The 18,109-nt window shown below is 40.4% G+C and overlaps 1 protein-coding gene across 3 annotated transcripts in view; it reads right to left on the reverse strand.

Moving 5' to 3' along the window:
• ankrd28b (ankyrin repeat domain 28b) overlaps positions 1–18,109 on the reverse strand; it is a 200,761-nt gene that overhangs the window by 92,951 nt on the left and 89,701 nt on the right. For all 3 annotated transcript variants that reach the window (XM_073054413.1, XM_073054412.1, XM_073054411.1), the window contains one exon: positions 9,112–9,182. In XM_073054413.1, coding sequence (XP_072910514.1) covers positions 9,112–9,182 — 71 coding nt within the window. The remainder of the gene's footprint in view (positions 1–9,111; positions 9,183–18,109) is intronic.

Here is an 18,109-nt window from a genome sequence, read left to right on the forward strand (position 1 = left end):
TAATTATTCCAAAATTTATTCTTCAGTGTCTTGCCCTCTTCACTTTAATCAACTTACTAAGCCTCATTTTCTCTCCAGGAAATGTGTTGGCCTGCTATACTGGATTCATTCCTGAACTGATTCCCTATACCGTTAGTAACCACGCTCTTGGAAACATAGAAAACCTACAGCACAAAACAGGCCCTTCGGCCCACAATGCTGTGCTGAACATGTACTTATTTAGAAATTACCTAGTATTACCCACATCCCTCTATTTTTTCTAAGCTCCATGTACCCATCCAGGAGTTTCTTAAAAGACCCATCGTATCCACCCCCACCACCTTCACAGGCAGCCTATTCCACACAATCATCACTCTCTGCATAAAAAACTTACTCCTGACATCTCCTCTGTACCTACTTCCAAGCACCTTAAAATTGTGCCCTCTCATATTGGCCATTTCAGCCCTGGAAAAAAGCCTCTGACTATCCACACAATCAATGCTTCTCATCATCTTATACACCTCTATCAGGTCACCTTTCATCCCCCAATGTTCCAAGGAGAAAAGGCAGAGTTCACTCAACCTATTCTCGTAAGGCATGCTCCCCAATCCAGGCAACATCCTTGTAAATCTCCTCTGCACCCTTCCTATAAGTTTCCACACATCCTTCCTGTAGGAAGGTGACAAGAACTGAGCACAGTACTCCAAGTGAAGTCTGACCAGGGTCCTATATAGGTGTAACATTACCTCTCGGCTCTTAAATTTAATCCCACAGTTGATGAAGGCCAATGCACCATATGCCTTCATAACCACAGAGTCTAGCTGCGCAGCTGCTTTGAATGTCTTATGGCCTTGGACCCCAAGATCCCTCTGATCCTCCACATTGCCAAGAGTCTTACCATTAATGCTATATTCTGCCATCCTATTTGACCTACCAGAATGAACCACCTCACATTTATCTGGGTGGAACTCCATCTGCCACCTCTCAACCCAGACTGTCCTTCAGGAATTTCAAAAAACATCTACATGGAAGTGGTCTAAACTATTGATCACCTGCCCTAATAAGCCCTTGTGTATTAATTTTATTTATTTGACAGAGCTCCAGTGAAGCAACAAAATACAATCAGTGACCACTTTGTTTGGCACCAACTATATCTAATAAAGTGGCCACTGAGACGATGTTCATGGTCTTCTGCTGCTGTAGCCCATCCACTTCAAGGTTCAACGTGTCATGTATTTATAGATGCTCTGTTGCTCAACATTATTGTAATACGTGGTTACCCGAGTTACTGTCACCTCCCTGTCAGCATCAGCCAGTCTAGCCATTCTCCTCCAACCTCTCTTTATAACAAGGCATTTTTGCCCACAGAACTGCTGCTCTAGATTTTTTTTTTCTTTTCGCACCATTCTCTGTAAATTCCAGAGACTGATGTGCATGAAAATCCCAAAAGATCCGCAATTTCTGAGATACTGAAACCACCATCTTTGGTACTAACAATCATTCCACGGTCAAAATGACTAGATCACATTTCTTCCCCACTTTTATGTTTGGTCTAAACAATAACTGACTCTTTTGACCATGTCTGCATGTTTTTATACATTGAGTTGCCACCACATGATTAGCTGATTAGAAAGCTTCATAAATGAGCATATAAACAGATGTATCTAATGAAGTGCCCCAGTGAGTATATTTTTTACTGTTTTGCCTGTAAACATTGTTGTCCCAGAATAACAATATAAATTTCCTGTAATGTTTGTCAATTACAAAAGAGAAGCCTTGACCTATTAAATGAAATAAATTAACTCCTAATAATTTAGAAAGGAAGCATTATAGTAGAATCAACTTTTTCATACAAGAAAAACATTTGAAAGATAACAAAAAACACTTTCAATTCATGAAAAGATTTGTTTTTTCTTCAATTGAAAGGAAAGGTCTGGGAAATGAGATTCTCCTACCACAAAATTGACAAAAACCTCAATAATCTGCAAAGCCTCCTTTCCATGTTGAAACTTCTCATGAAAGAGGCTCAGATTTTTAAGCAGAACATATTTTGTTGGTTGATTTCAACCCACGCAGAATTATAAAGCCGAAAATAAAAAAAATAACATTACAGGATTGGAATAATCAGTTCAAGATGACGTGGCAAATCAAGATCAGGAAACAAAGATAAAAGTCATGGAACCAATATAGTTTAGATAAGTGAACAAAGAGAGATCATTGTATCCCTCCACACAGATTTTAGAAATATGTTTGAGTATACAGGAAAAAGCAAAACATAAAGTGAGAAATATATAGATAAGCAACTATACAATACTGAATCACAGTGCATTTAATTGGCTTTTCTGACATTGAGCAACAGAAAAGACTCTTTCATGTCAAGTGAAATCAGATCTCTATAAAGTGATCTAAACTAATTACAAATATAAAACACAAAGTAATTGAGTGCTTAAGTATTCACTCCCTTTAATATGACACACCAAATCATCACCATGCAGCCAATTGCTTTTAGAAGTCACATAATTAGTTAAATGGATATCAGCTGTGTTCAGTCAAGGTGTTTCAATTGATTGTAGTGAAAATACACCTGTATCTGAAAGGTCCAACTGCTGGTGAGTCTGTATCTGGCAAAAACTACACCATGAAGACAAAAGAACACTCCAAGCAACTCTGTGAAAAGGTTATTGAAAAGCACAGTCAGAAGATGGATACAGAAAACTTCCAAGTCACTGGTCATCCCTTAGAGTACAGTTAAGTCAGTCATCAAGAAATGGAAATATGGCACAACTGTAAATCTGCCTAGAGCAAGCTGTCCTCAAAGACTGAGTGACCGTGCAAGAAGGGAAATAGTAAGGGAGGCCAATGACAACTCTGGAGGAGTTACAATGTTCAGTGGCTGAGATGGGAGAGATTGCACATGCAACAACTGTTGCCTGGGTGCTTCACGAGTTGCAGCGTTATGGGAGAGTGGCAAAGAGAAAGCCACTGTTGAGAAAAGTGCACATGAAGTCTCATATAGAGTTTGCCAGAAGACATGTGGGAGACTCTGAAGTCAGCTGGAAGAAGGTTCTATGGTCTGATGAAACCAAAATTGAGCTTTTTGGCCAACAGACTAAACGCTATGTTTGACATAAGCCAAACACTGCACATCAACTAAAACACACCAACCCTACTGTGAAATATGGTGGTGGCTGCATCATGCTGTGGGTATGCTTCACTGCAACAGGCCCTGGAAGGCTAGTGAAGGAAAAGGTTAAAATGAATGCAACAAAATACAGGGAAATCCTGGAGGAAAGTCTGCAAGAGAACTGCGACTAGGGAAAGATTTGTTTCCCAACAAGACAATGGCCACAAGCATAAAGCGAAAGCTACACAGGAGTGGCTTAAAAATTAAGTTAATGTCCTGGAGAGGCCAAGTCAGAGTCCAGACCTCAATCCAATTGAGAATTTGTGGTTGGACTTGAAAAGGGCTGTTCACTAATGATCTCCATGTAATCTGACAGAGTTTGAGCAGTTTTGTAAAGAAAAATGGGGAAAAATTCCAGTATCTAGACATGTAAAGCTGATAGAGAATTATCCATACAGGCTCAAGGCTGCAATTGCTGTCAAAGGTGCATCTACTAAATACCGACTTTAATAATTGCAATATATTTAGACTAATTTGTAGAAATGTATTTTCATGTTGACATGAAAGAGTCTTTTCTGTTGATCAGTGTCAAAAAATCCAATTAAATCCACTGTGATTCAATGTTGTAAATCAAAAAAACATGAAACCTTTCGGGGGGGGGTTAATAATTCTTATAGGCACTGTGTATAAGTATGTAATACACAATAAGAAAAGCCACCACTCAAAAGAAAGTAAGAAATAAAAGTATGAAAGCATATTATTAAAAGTTAGAAAACAAAGTCTGTGTGGGAAATGGAGATCATGAGCATTTCTTTTCCAACAGAAATTCACTTCAAATAAATTCCTATTTCAAAAGATCAAGGAAAAACTAAGCTAGCCACTTCCACTTGCAGACCCCAGTCAGATGGATTGACATCTCCTCCTCAATCTCCAACATCACAGGAGCACCACAAGGCTGTGTGGTTAGCCTTCTAAATTGGGAGACCATTTCGTCAACCACTTCTACTACAAGTGGGACTTCCACATGGCCAAACATTTTAATTCTTATTCCCAATCCAACATGTTGATCCATGGCCTCCTCATGCAAAGATGAGGCCACCTTCAGGGTGGAGGAGTAACTCCTTATATACCATCTGGGTATCATCCAACCTGTCGGTATGAATATCGATATCTCCTACCAGTCAACAAAATTCTCCACCCCGTCCCCACTTCCTCTATTCCCCATTCTCACCTTTTAGTACTTCTCACCTGCCTATCATTTCCCCCAGGGTCTCCTCCCCTCTCTTATCAGATTCTTTCTTCTCTAGCCCTTGATCTTTCCCACCCACCTGGCTTCACTCATCACCTCCCATCTAGCCTCTTTCTTTCTTCCCCCCACCTTTTCATTTGGGCATCTCCCTCCCTTCCCTCTCTGTCCTGAAGAAGGGTCTCAGTCCGAAACCTCAACTCTATTCCATAGATGCTGCCTGACCTGCTGAGTTCCTCCAGCATTTTGTTTGTGCTGTTTTGGATTTCCAGCACCTGAGATTTTCTCGTGCTTGTGCTCAGCCTGCTGCTTTACTTGCTTGACATTATGACTGTGTGGAAGTACAGCTCAAATGCTATATTCAAGTTTGCTGACGACACCACAGTTATAGGCTGAATCAAAGGTGGTGACCAATTAGCATATAGGAGGGAGACTGAAAATCTGGTTGAGTGGTGCCACAACAACAACCTCTAACTCAATGTCAGCAAGATCAAGGAACCAGTTATTGACTTCAGGAGGAGGAAACCAGAGGTTCATGAGCCAGTCCTTATCAGGGGACCAGAGGTGGAGAATGTCTCTACCATTACTATCATCCCAGAAGACCTGTCCTGGGTTCAGCACGTTAAGTGCAACTTTGAAGAAAACATGGCAGTGCCTATACTTCCTTAGGAGTTTGTGAAGATTTGGCATGACATCTAAATCTTTGACAAACTTCAATTGATATATGGTGGAGAGTATACAGGTGGCCCCCGTTTTTCAAACGTTCACTTTACGACAGCTCGCTGTTACAAAAGGCCTACATTAGTACCTGTTGTCGCTAACCAAAGAGGATTTTCGCTTTTACGAAAAAAGACGCCCACTTTATACGTGTGTTTATCTCGAGAAAGACTATGATGACCGTGAAGCCTTGTGCGGGCAGTCGTGTGCGCATGTGTGTACGTACCGATTTTTTTCCTCCACATCGATTTTGGCTCGCTGTTTTCCCGATTTTGATAAGTGAGACTACACTGTATATACAATATTTCTATTTTATATAGGCTGTATATTTATCATATCATTCCTGCTTTTACTATATGTTTGTGTTATTTTAGGTTTTATGTGTTATTTGCTATGATTTGGTAGGTTATTTTTTGGGTCTGGGAATGCTCAAATATTTTTCCCATATAAATTAATGGTAATTGCTTCTTCACTTTACAACATTTTGGCTTACAAACTGTTTCAAAGGAACGCTCCACCTTCGGATAGCAGGGGAAATCTGTATTGTCTGGCTGCCTCCCAGTCTGGTATGGGAACACCAATGCCTTTGAATGGAAAATCCTACAAAAAGTAGTACATTCCGCTCTGTCCATCATGGGTAAAGCCCGTCCCCAACCATTGAGCACATCTACATGGAATGTCATCACAGGCAAGCAGCATCTATTATCAAGGACCCCCATCACCCAGACAATGCTCTACTGCCATCAGGAAGGTGGGGTACAGGAGACTCAGGATTAACACCAGTAGGTTCAGGGAGAAAAGCATTTCAGGATGTATATTGTATACATTTCTCTGACACTAAATGTACCTTTGAAACCTTTGAAGAGTTATTACTCTTCAACCATCAGGCTCTTAAACCAAAGGGGATAATTTCACTTGGCCCATCACTGAAATGTCCCCACAACCAATGGATTTACTTTCAAGGACTCTTCATGTTCTCGATATTTATTGTTTATTTATTTATTTATGTTTTTCTTTCACTTTGTATTTACAGTTTATTACCTTTTGCACACTGGTTTAATGCCTGGTTGGTGCAGTCTTTCATTGATTCTATCATGGTTATTGGAATTATTGAGTATGCCCACAAGAAAATAAAACAGGGTTGTATATTGTGACAGATGGGTGTACTTTGATAATAAATTTACTTTGAATAGTGCAACCTAGGTACCACAGTTACTCCAACAGTCAGTTTGATAAAAACAATCCTTTCACTTAATGCAGAGAACTAAATTAATTCTGAAACAAAAATACAAATGACAGAAAACTGCTTTTGTATTTCTGCATTTTGGTCTACAAGATTTTGAATATAAACTACAAAATACACGTTTATCTTGTCGACCTCCTTGTGCATAAGGATTGGACAATGGCAATTTGCTTTCATTTTAAAGTACATTTTGTAATATCAACAGCTTCTACTTAATGGATTTACTACCAAAAGCATAACATTTAGACATTTTATATTTCAAATTACATAAAATCATCATCAAATTCTTGTCAAACAATGGTTAATTGTCTCAGTAATTAGCATCCAACAAATTGGACTGTATAAATAATCAGCCTTAACCCATTTTGCAAACGTCATCTGACCTTTAAAAGAGTTTGCCAACTGGCCTGTATTAATTAAGCAGTTCCAGGAAAGGTAACAAATGCAAGTAACCATTCCAAATACATACTATTATATCTTCAATGCTGTTAGTTGGGGAAATTAATTATTATTTAATTTAGACTGGAAGCAATTTGGGACTACGAGTTCAAAATAAATAAGTTTTAAGGATGTCTAATGTGAAAAACAGATTAGATGTTTTAAAAAAGAGAATCCATACAAACGAAAGCAAAAAGTAAAATCAAGACACAGCTACCATTCAGCTGCAATAACTCTTAATAGCTTCTCGTTAACAGTGCATTCATTGGTAGAAAACTTGTACCTAACTCAAGAGCTGGCCAGACTAGATAACGAACTCTGATTTGCATAACATATAAAACTGTGCCCTATTAATGAGGGAGCAATCTTTTTCACGAAATATTTACGCTTACAACTCTGCGAAGAACAATTCAAAACCACTGAGTTAACCTTCAATTAAATATTACTCAAAGTAGAAAACAGCAAAAAAAAATACAATGAATGAATGCGCAAAGTGGCAATGGCTGATGATAGGCCAGAGGACTGGGACCGTTGTAGGATTGAGGAGCAAAATACTAAAAAACTCGTAAGGAGAGAGAAAAATAATTTTGAGAGAAAGCTTGCATGTGATATCAAAACAAACAGTCATGGTTTACTTTCTGCTGATGAATTATTAATAAGAAAAAAGATATGACAGACATGTTCAATCAATTGCTTACATCATCTTCATCGTGGGGACTGTAAGTATCCCCAAGATAACAGGCAAGCTAATTTCAAATAGCAGATAGGAACTTGTAAAAATCCCAATGAAAAGAGCTACTGGGCTAAATGCAGACAAATCATCAGGATTCACTGGCTTGTACCCAATGGTCTTAAAGGAAATGGCTGCAGAGACAGTGGACCCATTGACTGAAATTTTTTGTAATTTGCTAATTTCAGTGAGTGGAAAACTGGAAAAAAAAATTCAACTCATTCCTTCAAAAAGGGAAAAAGACAGAAGGCAGGAAGCTATAGGCCAGCTAGTTTACTTAATATGTATTGTTAGCAAGATATTAGAGTCAACAACCAAAGTGTAAATAATTAATAATTTAGGAAAGCTGAATATAATCAAGTCGAGTCAACATGGTTTAATGAAAATAAATCATGCTTGACAAGTTCAGTTGACTTCTTTCAGGACATGAAGAGAGGGTTGATAGAGGGGAAACTGATGATACGGTATTGTTTAGATATCTAGATTTCCAAAAGGCATTTGACAGGAAGACATACAGAGGCTGCTGTATAAATTAAGAGTCTAAAATATTGGAGGAAGTGTGCTAAAATAGACCAAAAACTGGCTGCTGCATAGAAAATGAACTGGAACAATGTATCCTTTTCAAATGTTTATTATTCACATTGATAACTTGGAAGAAGGAGTGAACTGTGAGGTTTCCAAGTTTGTTGGCAATACAAAAATAGGTAGAAGAGCATGCTATGGTGAGGACACTGATTCTGCAACAGGACATAGGTAAATTGAGATATTGGGGGATAACGCTGGCAAATGGATTTTAATGTACATTAAGAGGAATCAAAAGGCAGAGAGACAGCAAATAAGTGAATTTTAAAGTGCTCTAAGAGTATGAATTAAAAGAAAATTTTGAGACATGTCAAACAAGTAGTTAAGGAAATAAATAGCATGTTGGTGTTTATTATAAACAGTTTAAGAATAAGAGGGTTTCATTACATTGTACAAGCATTGGTGAGGTCACAGCTGGAGTTCTGCACCAGGTTTTAGTCCCCTTATCTAACAAAGGATATAGTAGCATTGGTGACAATCCAAAGGAGGTTCACCAGCCTAATTCCCAGGAAGAGAGGACTGTCCTATCAAGAGAGGCAAGACGGTTTGGATTAGTATTCCTTGGAGTTTAGAAGAATGACAGGTGACCTTATTCAAACATATAAGATCCTAAGGGAGCTTAACAGGGCAGATGTTCAGAGTTTCCACTAGTGAGAGAGTCATGAATAAGGGAACATGGGACTGGTCATTTAAAACTGAGGGACATAAAAGATTCTCTCGGGGGGACTGAATCTCTGGAATTCTCCACCCAAGCATGGAGATAAATAAATATTTAAAAGATTGAGGAATTAAAGGTTATAGGGAACTGGCACAGAAAAGGACCAAGGCCAGTATAGATCAGCCACAATCCTCCTAAATGGTGGGGCAGTAGTGAGGGGGGCAAGTGGCCTATTCGTGCTCCTATTTTCTTGTGCTCTTACAACTTACAACTTAAGTATATTTATACTGAGTAAATTTGGGTTGCTATATGCTAGTATCAAATGTTCCAAAAGTACATATGCTTCAAGACTATCTTTAATTGTCACAAGACACATCATGCCATGTGCACTTACCTCACTGCACGAGGCAACAGCACGATGTAAGGGAGTCAACCACTTGTTGTCTTTGGCATTCACTCTAGCTCCTAAAAACACAAAAGTATGCAAGTAATAACTAACAATGGCCTGCACAGAACTTCCCAGCAATTCCAAATAACTGCAAGGCTTGTTATGTTTGAGGCATGTAGTTGATCCATGATGAAGTTACAACAATGCAGTAAATGGAATAAGAATAATAATCTAGGGATTGTGTTCAAATCCCACGTTGCCACCCAGGAATTTAAAAATTATTACTATCATTTGAAATTTAAAAGAAAGCAAGTTTTTAAAGGTACCAGATTCTGTGGGTTACTCCTGCCTTTCAGAGAAGAAAAGCTATCACTAGATTCCAGCACATCAAGAGCACATCACATGCTAGAAAATATTGCTTTTCCTCAATAACTTCTGGAAGTTAGTTTTAAACTGGGAGACACACAAAAGATCAACCTGAAGGGGATAGACTCTGAGCCTATGGTAGATGGTAAGTGAACCAACCACTACCAATCTACACTCAGCATTTGTATCTATTTGTATCTACAGGTAGAAGTGACAACGATTGCATGGTCTCTGTAAAGTCAAAACCCATCCTCACAGGGACATCAAAAGAGATCCTGAACAGGCCTGGTAATTCAAATCCATGATTTGGAAAAGGCCAATACAGCAGAAATGTATTCCATCAAAATCTGTAATCTAGAGGCCTGACAAAATTCTCACCTTTCCAGTAATACCAAGCCAACATTGAGTAAAAAAAGTGCATGATGGGAGGAGTGCCCAGTATACCAAAAATGTGTCAAACTGGCAAATTCATAACATGGAAGTACATGCATGCTAAATACCAAAATTATCATGCAAAAATTAAGAGATGAACAATTCCACAGAAAATGATTAAATTAAAATCAGACAGTCCTGCGGCATACATACATTTGTGAAAATCAGTGAGCAACTACACAGCTAATAGGAAAAGAGGATGAGGCTGCAAGTACTGAGGATGTATCCTTGAGTACTAAAGTACTCACTGAATCAGCTCTGAAAGTACCATGATCTACTTGGCTAAGCACCAATAGCAAAATGTACTCTTTGGCTAAACAAAAGCGAACAATGTGGCAGCATTTTACAAACTACCTAGATGCATTTTGCTTGCTGGCAGCCTGAAATACAAGATGATTTCTTTGTTCACTACTCCTTAAAAAAAATACATATGGCTCATGATTCAGGGCTGAGCAGGGTACCAGAGCAGTTGCTGCTTGTGTTATCCAAAGTTACAAAACTCATCCCCTTTTTAAACAGACAGCTAGATTAAAAAGAATACAATAAAGAGTACATCATCATAGAACCATGAGCAGAGTAACAGGCTGAGCTCACCAATGTGACCCAACAGCCTGCCTGAGTCAGTCCACTGGCTTGCATTTGGTCTATATCCTTCCAAACATTTCCCATCCATGTGTACTTGCCCAGTGTAAATTGTACCCATCTCTACCACTTCTTCTGGCAGCGCATTCCACATACCTACCACTCTGAATGTGAAGAAATTGCCACTAGTCATCTTTAAATCTTTCCTTCTCACCTCAAGTTTTAGACTTTACTACTCATGGAAAAAGACTGTCATCATTAAACTTATCTATGCCCATCATGATTTTATATACCGCTATAAAATTGCCTCTCAGCGTCCAACACTCTAAGGAAGAAAGCCATAGCCTATCCAATTTCCCCTTATAACTCAAATCCTCACATCCTTGAAAACAGTTTCTGCATCCTTCTCAGCTAAAGACATCCTTCATGTAAAGCAACACACACAAAATGCTGGAGGGATTTAGCAGGTCATGCAGCAGCCATTGTAAAAAATAGACAGTTGATGTTTCGTGCCAAGACCTTTCTTCAGGACCCAAAAAGGGGGAAGGCCAAGTTAAGTCACTTTTTATTGTCACTTCAACCATAACTGCTGGTACAGTACACAGTAAAAATGAGACGTTTTTCAGGACCATGGTACCAGAATTTCAGGCACCAGAATAAAAAGGTGGGAGCAGGGAAGGAGGGTAGCTAGAAGGTGATAGTTGAAGCCAGGTGGTTAGGAAAGGTAAAGGGCTGAAGAGAAAGGAATCTGAAAGGCAAGGGGAGTGGGCTATAGGAGAAAGGGAAGGAGAAAAGGACCCTGCGGGAATTGATATACAGATGAGAAGAGGTAAGCAGCCAGAATGGGGAATAGAAGAGGGGAGGGGGAGGGATTTTTTTGACTAGAAGGAGAAATAGATATTTATGCTATCAGGTTGGAGGCTACCCAGATGGAATGTAAGATGGCGCTCCTCCACTCTGAGTGGCACAAAAGGAGGCCATGGACCGACATGTCACAACAGGAATGGGAATTAGAATTAAAATGTTTGGCCATTAGGAAGTCCCACTTTTAGCGGATGGAGCAGAGGTGCTTGAAGAAGTGGACTTCAATTTACAACGGGGCTCACCAATGTAGAGGAGGCTGCATTGGGAGCAGTGGACACAATAGATCAACATAGCAGATTCGCAGGGCAATTGTTGCTTCACCTGGAAAAACTGTTTAGGGCCCTGAATGGAGGCAAGGGAGTAGTGAATGTACAGGTGTAGCACTTTGGCCGCTTGCAGGGATAAGTGTCGGGAGGAAGATTAGTGAGGATGGACAAATGAACAAGGGAATCATGGAGGGAGCTATCCCTGCAGAAAGCCTAGAAGGCAAGGGGATGGTAAAGATATGTTTGGTGGTAGGATCCCTTCGGAGATGGTGGAAGTCGTGGAGGATAATGTGTTGGATGCTGAAGCTCATGGGATGTAGGAAAGGACAAGAGGAACTCTATCACTGTTTAAGGCGCAGGAAGATGGGGTGAGCATGGATGTTTATGAAATGGAGGAGATGCAGGTGAGAGCAGCATCAATGGTGAAGAAAAGGAAATCCCATTCTTTGAAGAAGGACATCTCTGATGTCCTGGAAAGGAACGCCACATCCTGCAACAGATACAGCAGAGATGAAGGAACTGAGAAAAGGGAGTAGCATTTTTACAGGAGACAGAGTTGGAAAATGTATAATTCTAACAGAATTACCCACAGTACTCCAAGTGTGGACTCACCAACATCTTGTACAGTTACAAAATGATGTGCCAACTCCTGTACTCAATGCCCTGATGAATGACAACAGGCATGCCAAGCACCTCTTCGCACTATCTACCTGTGAAGCCACTTTCAAAGTTTGCCTAAAATTCTCTGTTCCATGGGGACTTGGGGTACTAATGCTTTTCTGTTATTCATTCTTTGGGTTTTCCTTTTGTTTCATGGATGTCTGTGAAGAGTAAGAATTTCAGGTTGTATACTGTATACATTCTCTGATATTAAATGGAACTATTGAGCCATTGAAAAGCAAGTCCAGCACAGATCTCTGCGGCACACTGTTGGTCACAGGACTCTGATATGGAAAGCATTCCTCACTATCACTGATTCTGACCATGAAGTCATTTTTGTATCTAATTTGCTAGTTCATCCTGGATCCCATCTGATCTATCCTTCTGGATCAGCCTACCATGAAAAATCTTACCAAAAGGCATAGAAGTAGACAACATCTACCACTCCACCCATGTCGATTTTCTAAGTCATCTCTTCAAAAAAATGTGCTCAAATATGTTAGACATAATTTCTCATGCACAAAGTCATTTTTACTACTCATAATCTTTGTCTTTCACCACTAATGTTAGGCTTACTGACCTGTAATTTGCTGGGATGCCCTTACAGCCCTTTGAATAAAGGCATTAACCACCCTCTGATTTGCTGGGACCTTAGTCATACCTAACAATGATATAAATATCACTGTCAAGGCCCCACAATGTCTTGAATACATATGATCAGACCCTGGGGATTTATCACCTTAAGTACTTTAAGAGCTCCAGCACCTCCTCTCTTGTAATGTCCGTATGTTTCATGACATCACTATTTTCCCTCCTCAATTTCCTAGCTTCCAAGGGTAATCAACCAAAGGTCCCTATTCCTGTCAACTTGACCCTTTACTCTAAATGGAACATGCTAGCCCTGAATACTCATGGACTTTACAAGCCTCCTACTTGCCAGATATCCCTTTATGCTAAAAAGCCTTTCACAATCAATATTTGCAAGCTCCTGTCTAATGCCACTGAAATTAGCCTTGAGCCAATTTACAATTTTAACTTTACAATCCTATCTTTTTTCCCAAATAACTTTTTAAAACTATTAGAATTATAGTGCAAAGTGCTCCACCAAAAGGAGGTTGAATGTTGCACCCCCCCCCCTTTCTAGTACAACAATTACATGCTTCTTGAATAATCTTTCCCAGACTTCCTTAAAATATTCTGCCCTGGTCAATCCATTAACACTATGTTTGTCCCAGTCAATACCGGGCAAGTTCAAATGACCAACTACAGCCCTATTGCTCCAATAACTATTTGCAATCTCTTTTCATATTTGCTCCTCTAATTCCTGCTGACATGGACTTACTTTGGAGTTGGTCACACTGCAGTTAGAGGATCTAAGGAAAGATAGGGAATGGGTGACCAACAGGAAGAGTAGTAGCAGGAACGTAGTACAGGAGTCTTCTGTGGTCATCTCCTTCCAAAACAGATATACAGCTTTGGAGTCTGTTGGGGGAGATGGCTCATCAGGTGAAGGCAGCAGTAGCCAGGATCATGGCACCGTGAGTGGCTCTGCTACATTTGAGGGCAAGAAAAGGAGTGGCAGAGCTGTTGTGGTAGGGGATTCCATGGTAAGGGGATTAGAAAGGAGCTACTGTGGCCACAAACGGGACTCCCGTATGGTGTGTTGCCTCCCAGGTGCAAGGGTCAGAGATGTCTCAGAGAGGTTGCATGGCATTCTGAAAGAGGAGGGTGAGTAGCCAGCCACCGTGGTGCATGCAAGGTACTAACGATATAGGAGGAAAGCTGGATGAGGTCCTACAAGCTGAATTTAGGGAGCTAGGAGATAAATTAAAGAGTAGGACCTCAAAGGTAATAATCTCAGGATTATTACCAGTGCCATGTGCCAGTCGGAGCTGGAATAGCAGGACAGCTAGAATGAATATGTGACTTGAGCGGTGGTGCAGGAGGGAGGATTTCAGTTTCTTGGGGCATTGGAACCGCTTCTGGGGGAGGTGGGACCAGTACCATCTGGACGGTCTACATCTGGGCAGGGCCGGGATCAATATCCTAGGGAGATTGTTTGCTAGTGCTGTTGGGAAGGCTTTAAACTAATATGGCAGGGGGATTGGAACCCACACAGAAAAGAGGGAAGTGATGCAGAGACCAAAGCTAGAGTTAGTGAAGAAAAGAGTAAGAGTAGAATGCATAAAAGCAAAAAGCAAAAATTGCATAGGTCACTAGATTCTAAAAGGACAATGAGCACAAGGACACTTCATCAAAATGCCCGTAGTATTAGAAACAAGGTTAGTGAACTTGTGGCAGATGGTCAGTACCAAGGCAAATGATTTAGTGCCCATTACAGAAACCTGGTTGCAAGGTGGAGATGACTGGGAATTAAATATCCAAGGGTATCAGGTAAAATCAGGAAAGATAGGCAGGAAGGCAATAGAGGTGGGGTGGCACTCTTGATTAGAGATAAGATCACAGTGATTGTGAGAGATTATATAAGATCTACAGAGCAGAATGTTGAGTCCATCTGGGTAGAGACTGAGAATAGTAATGGAAAAAAATCACTGGTGGGAGTTGTCTATAGGCCACCTAATAAAAATATTGCAGTGGCAGAGGCGATTAACCAAGAAATTACTGAGGCTTGTAAGAACAGAACGGCAGTTGTCAAGGGGGATTTAACTTTCACATAGATTGGGTGAATCAGGTTGGTCAAGGAAGTCATGAGGAGGACTTCATAGAATGCATCCGTGGTGACTTTCTTGAGCAGCATGTTCGTGAACCTACAAGGGAAAATGCTATCTTAGATCTAGTCCTGTGTGATGAGACAGGTATGATTAACGATCTTGTAGTCAGGGATTCTCTTGGAAAGAGTGATCACAGTATGATTGAATTTCACATTCAGATGCAGGATGAAATAGTTAGAACTAAAACTAGTGTATTATGTTTGAACAAGGGAGACTACAACAGGATGAGGGAGGAGTTGGCTAATGTGGATTGGGATCACAGGCTATTTGGTAGGACAGTTGAGGAACAGTGGAATACTTTCAAAGAGATTTTTCCACAGTGCTCAACAAAAGTAAGGACAATAAGTGAGGGGAGAGCCAGCCTTGGATAACTAAGGAAATAAAAGATAGTATCAAATTAAAAGCTCATGTGTACAAAGTCACAAAGAGTAGTGGGAGACTGGAGGATTGGGAAAACTTCAAAAAGCAACAGAGAACAACTAAATAAGAAATAAGGAAAGAGGAGATAGAGTACAAAAGTAAATTAGCACAAAATATAAAAACAGATAGCAAAAGTTTTATAAATATATAAAGTGGAAGAGGGTGGCTAAGGTCAACGTAGGTCCCTTGGAAGACGAGAAGGGGAAATTGATATTGAGTGATAAGGAAATGGCTGAGGCATTGAACGACTACTTTGTGTCAGTCTTCACGGTGGAAGACACATCTAATATGCCAAAGAAGGATGTTATGGACGAAATGGGAGGTGAGGACCTTGATAAAATCACTGTCACTAAAGAAATAGTGATGAGCAAACTAGAGGGCCTGAAGGTAGATAAGTCCCCTGGTCCTGATGGGATGTATCGCAGGGTGCTGAAGGAATTGACAGAGGTTATAGTAGACGCGTTGGTAATCATTTATTAAAATTCTCTAGACTCTGGGCAGGCCGCGGCGGATTGGAAGACAGCAAATGTCATGCCACTTTTCAAAAAAGGATGTAGGCAAAAGACAGGCAATTCTAGGCCAGTTAGCTTAAAGTCTGTAGTCGGGAAAATGCCTGAAGCTGTCACTAAGGATGAAATAGCTAAACATTTAGAAAGGAGTGGTTCCATTAGACAAACGCAGCTTGGATTCAGAAAAGGCAGGTCCTGTTTGACAAACTTACTGGAGTTCTTTGAAGACATAATGTGTACAATGGATAGAGGGGAACAGGTGGGTGTCATATACTTGGATTTCCAGAAAGTGTTCGATAAAGTGCCACACAAGAGACTTATAAATAAGATATGGATGCATGGAGTCGGAGGAAGTGTATTGGCATGGATAGTGGATTGGTTAACCGATAGAAGGCAGTGAGTTGGTATAAATTGGTGTTTCTCTGGTTGGCAGTCAGTGGTGAGTGGGGTGCCTCAGGGGTCGGTGTTGGGCCCGCAGCTGTTTACCATTTACATTGATGATTTGGCAGAGGGGACTGAGTGTAGCATAGCAAAATTTGCTGATGACACTAAACTGAGTGGAAAAGCAAATTGTACAGAGGATGTGGAGAGTCTGTAGAGAGATATAGATAGGTTAAGAGAATGGGCCAAGGTCGGGCAGGTGGAATACAATGTTGGTAAATGCAAGATCCACTTTGGAAGGAATAATGGAAGAGCAGATTATTATTTAAATGGTGAAAGATTGCAACATGCTGTTGTGCAGAGGGACTTGGGAGTCTTGCTCATGAATTGCAAAAAGTTGGCTTGTAGGTACAACAGGTTATTAAGAAGGCAAACGGAATGTTGGCCTTAATTTCTAGAGTGTTTGAATTCAAGAGCAGGGAGGTCATGCTGCAACTACACAGGGTACTGGTGAGGCCGTACCTGGAGTACTGTGTGCAGTTCTGGTCTCCATACTTGAGGAAGGATATACTGGCTTTGGAGGCAGTGCAGAGGAGGTTGGATCCAGGGATGAAAGGGTTAACCTATGAGGAGAGATTGAGTCACCTGGGACTATACTCTCTGGAGTTCAGAAGAATGAGAGGGGATCTTATAGAAACACACAAAATTTTGAAAGGGATAGATAAGATAGAAGTAGGAAAGTTGTTTCCATTGGTAGGTGAGACTAGAACTAGGGGACATTGCCTCAAGATTCAGGGGAGAAGATTTAGGATGGAGATGAGGAGAAACTGTTTTTCCCAGAGAGTGGTGAATCTGTGGAATTCTCTGCCCAGGGAAGCAATTGAGGCTTCTTCACTAAATATATTTCAGAAACAGATAGGTTTTTACATAGTAAAGGAATTAAGGGTTATGGGGAAATGGCAGGGCAGGCTCGATTTGCTGGATGGCCTACTCCTGCTCCTATTTCTTATGTTCTTATGACTGTTGGGGTTGGAACAATTCAACCTTAGTGGATGATCCTTCTAGATTTCACTCTCAGTAACTACCATGATGTTCTCCCTAATCAAACAAGCAAAAAGAGGTGCCTTCCTAATATCCCAGTCCCACATGCCTAACAATACTGAGTTCATTTGTTTTACCTATCAGGCCTGTAGCATTCCTTGCTCTCTATACAGCTGAATAGATTTGCTTGCTTTAACTTCTTACTGTTTACCCAAGTACTTACTGCTTGCACTTTAAGTATGAGTTTGACGTGAATAGACAGAGGCTGCAGCAGGACACACTACCTACATATCTCGTCACCTTAGTAATCTTGGCAGAAACTTGTTGAACAAGGATTCCATTCGAGTATTCTGAGAACTATTTTTCATCCTCGTAAGAACTTGAGAACCATGCCACATACTCATCTTCAGCCTCAACTAACACCTTCCCTCACAAAATGCTGGAGGAATTCAGCAGGCCAGGCAGCATCTATGGAAAAAAAGTACAGTCGACGTTTTGTGCCTGAAATGTCAACTGTACTTTCTTCCGTAGACGCTGCCTGTCTTGCTGAGATCCTCCGGCATTCTGTGTGCGTTGCTCGGATTTCCAGCATCTGCAGATTTTCTCGTTTTTAACATCTTCCATCAGTAATTTTCAAAGAAAGTTTCTCAGCCTACTTGAGAATTTTGGAAGGATGTGCTAAATTGGCATGAAATACACAAATTACTTCTTAGATGTGGAGCTCTAAAGATGAAGATAAGTAAACTCAGTG

Source organism: Hemitrygon akajei, chromosome 8 (assembly GCF_048418815.1).
Source record: "Hemitrygon akajei chromosome 8, sHemAka1.3, whole genome shotgun sequence".
Classification (NCBI taxonomy): domain Eukaryota; kingdom Metazoa; phylum Chordata; class Chondrichthyes; order Myliobatiformes; family Dasyatidae; genus Hemitrygon; species Hemitrygon akajei.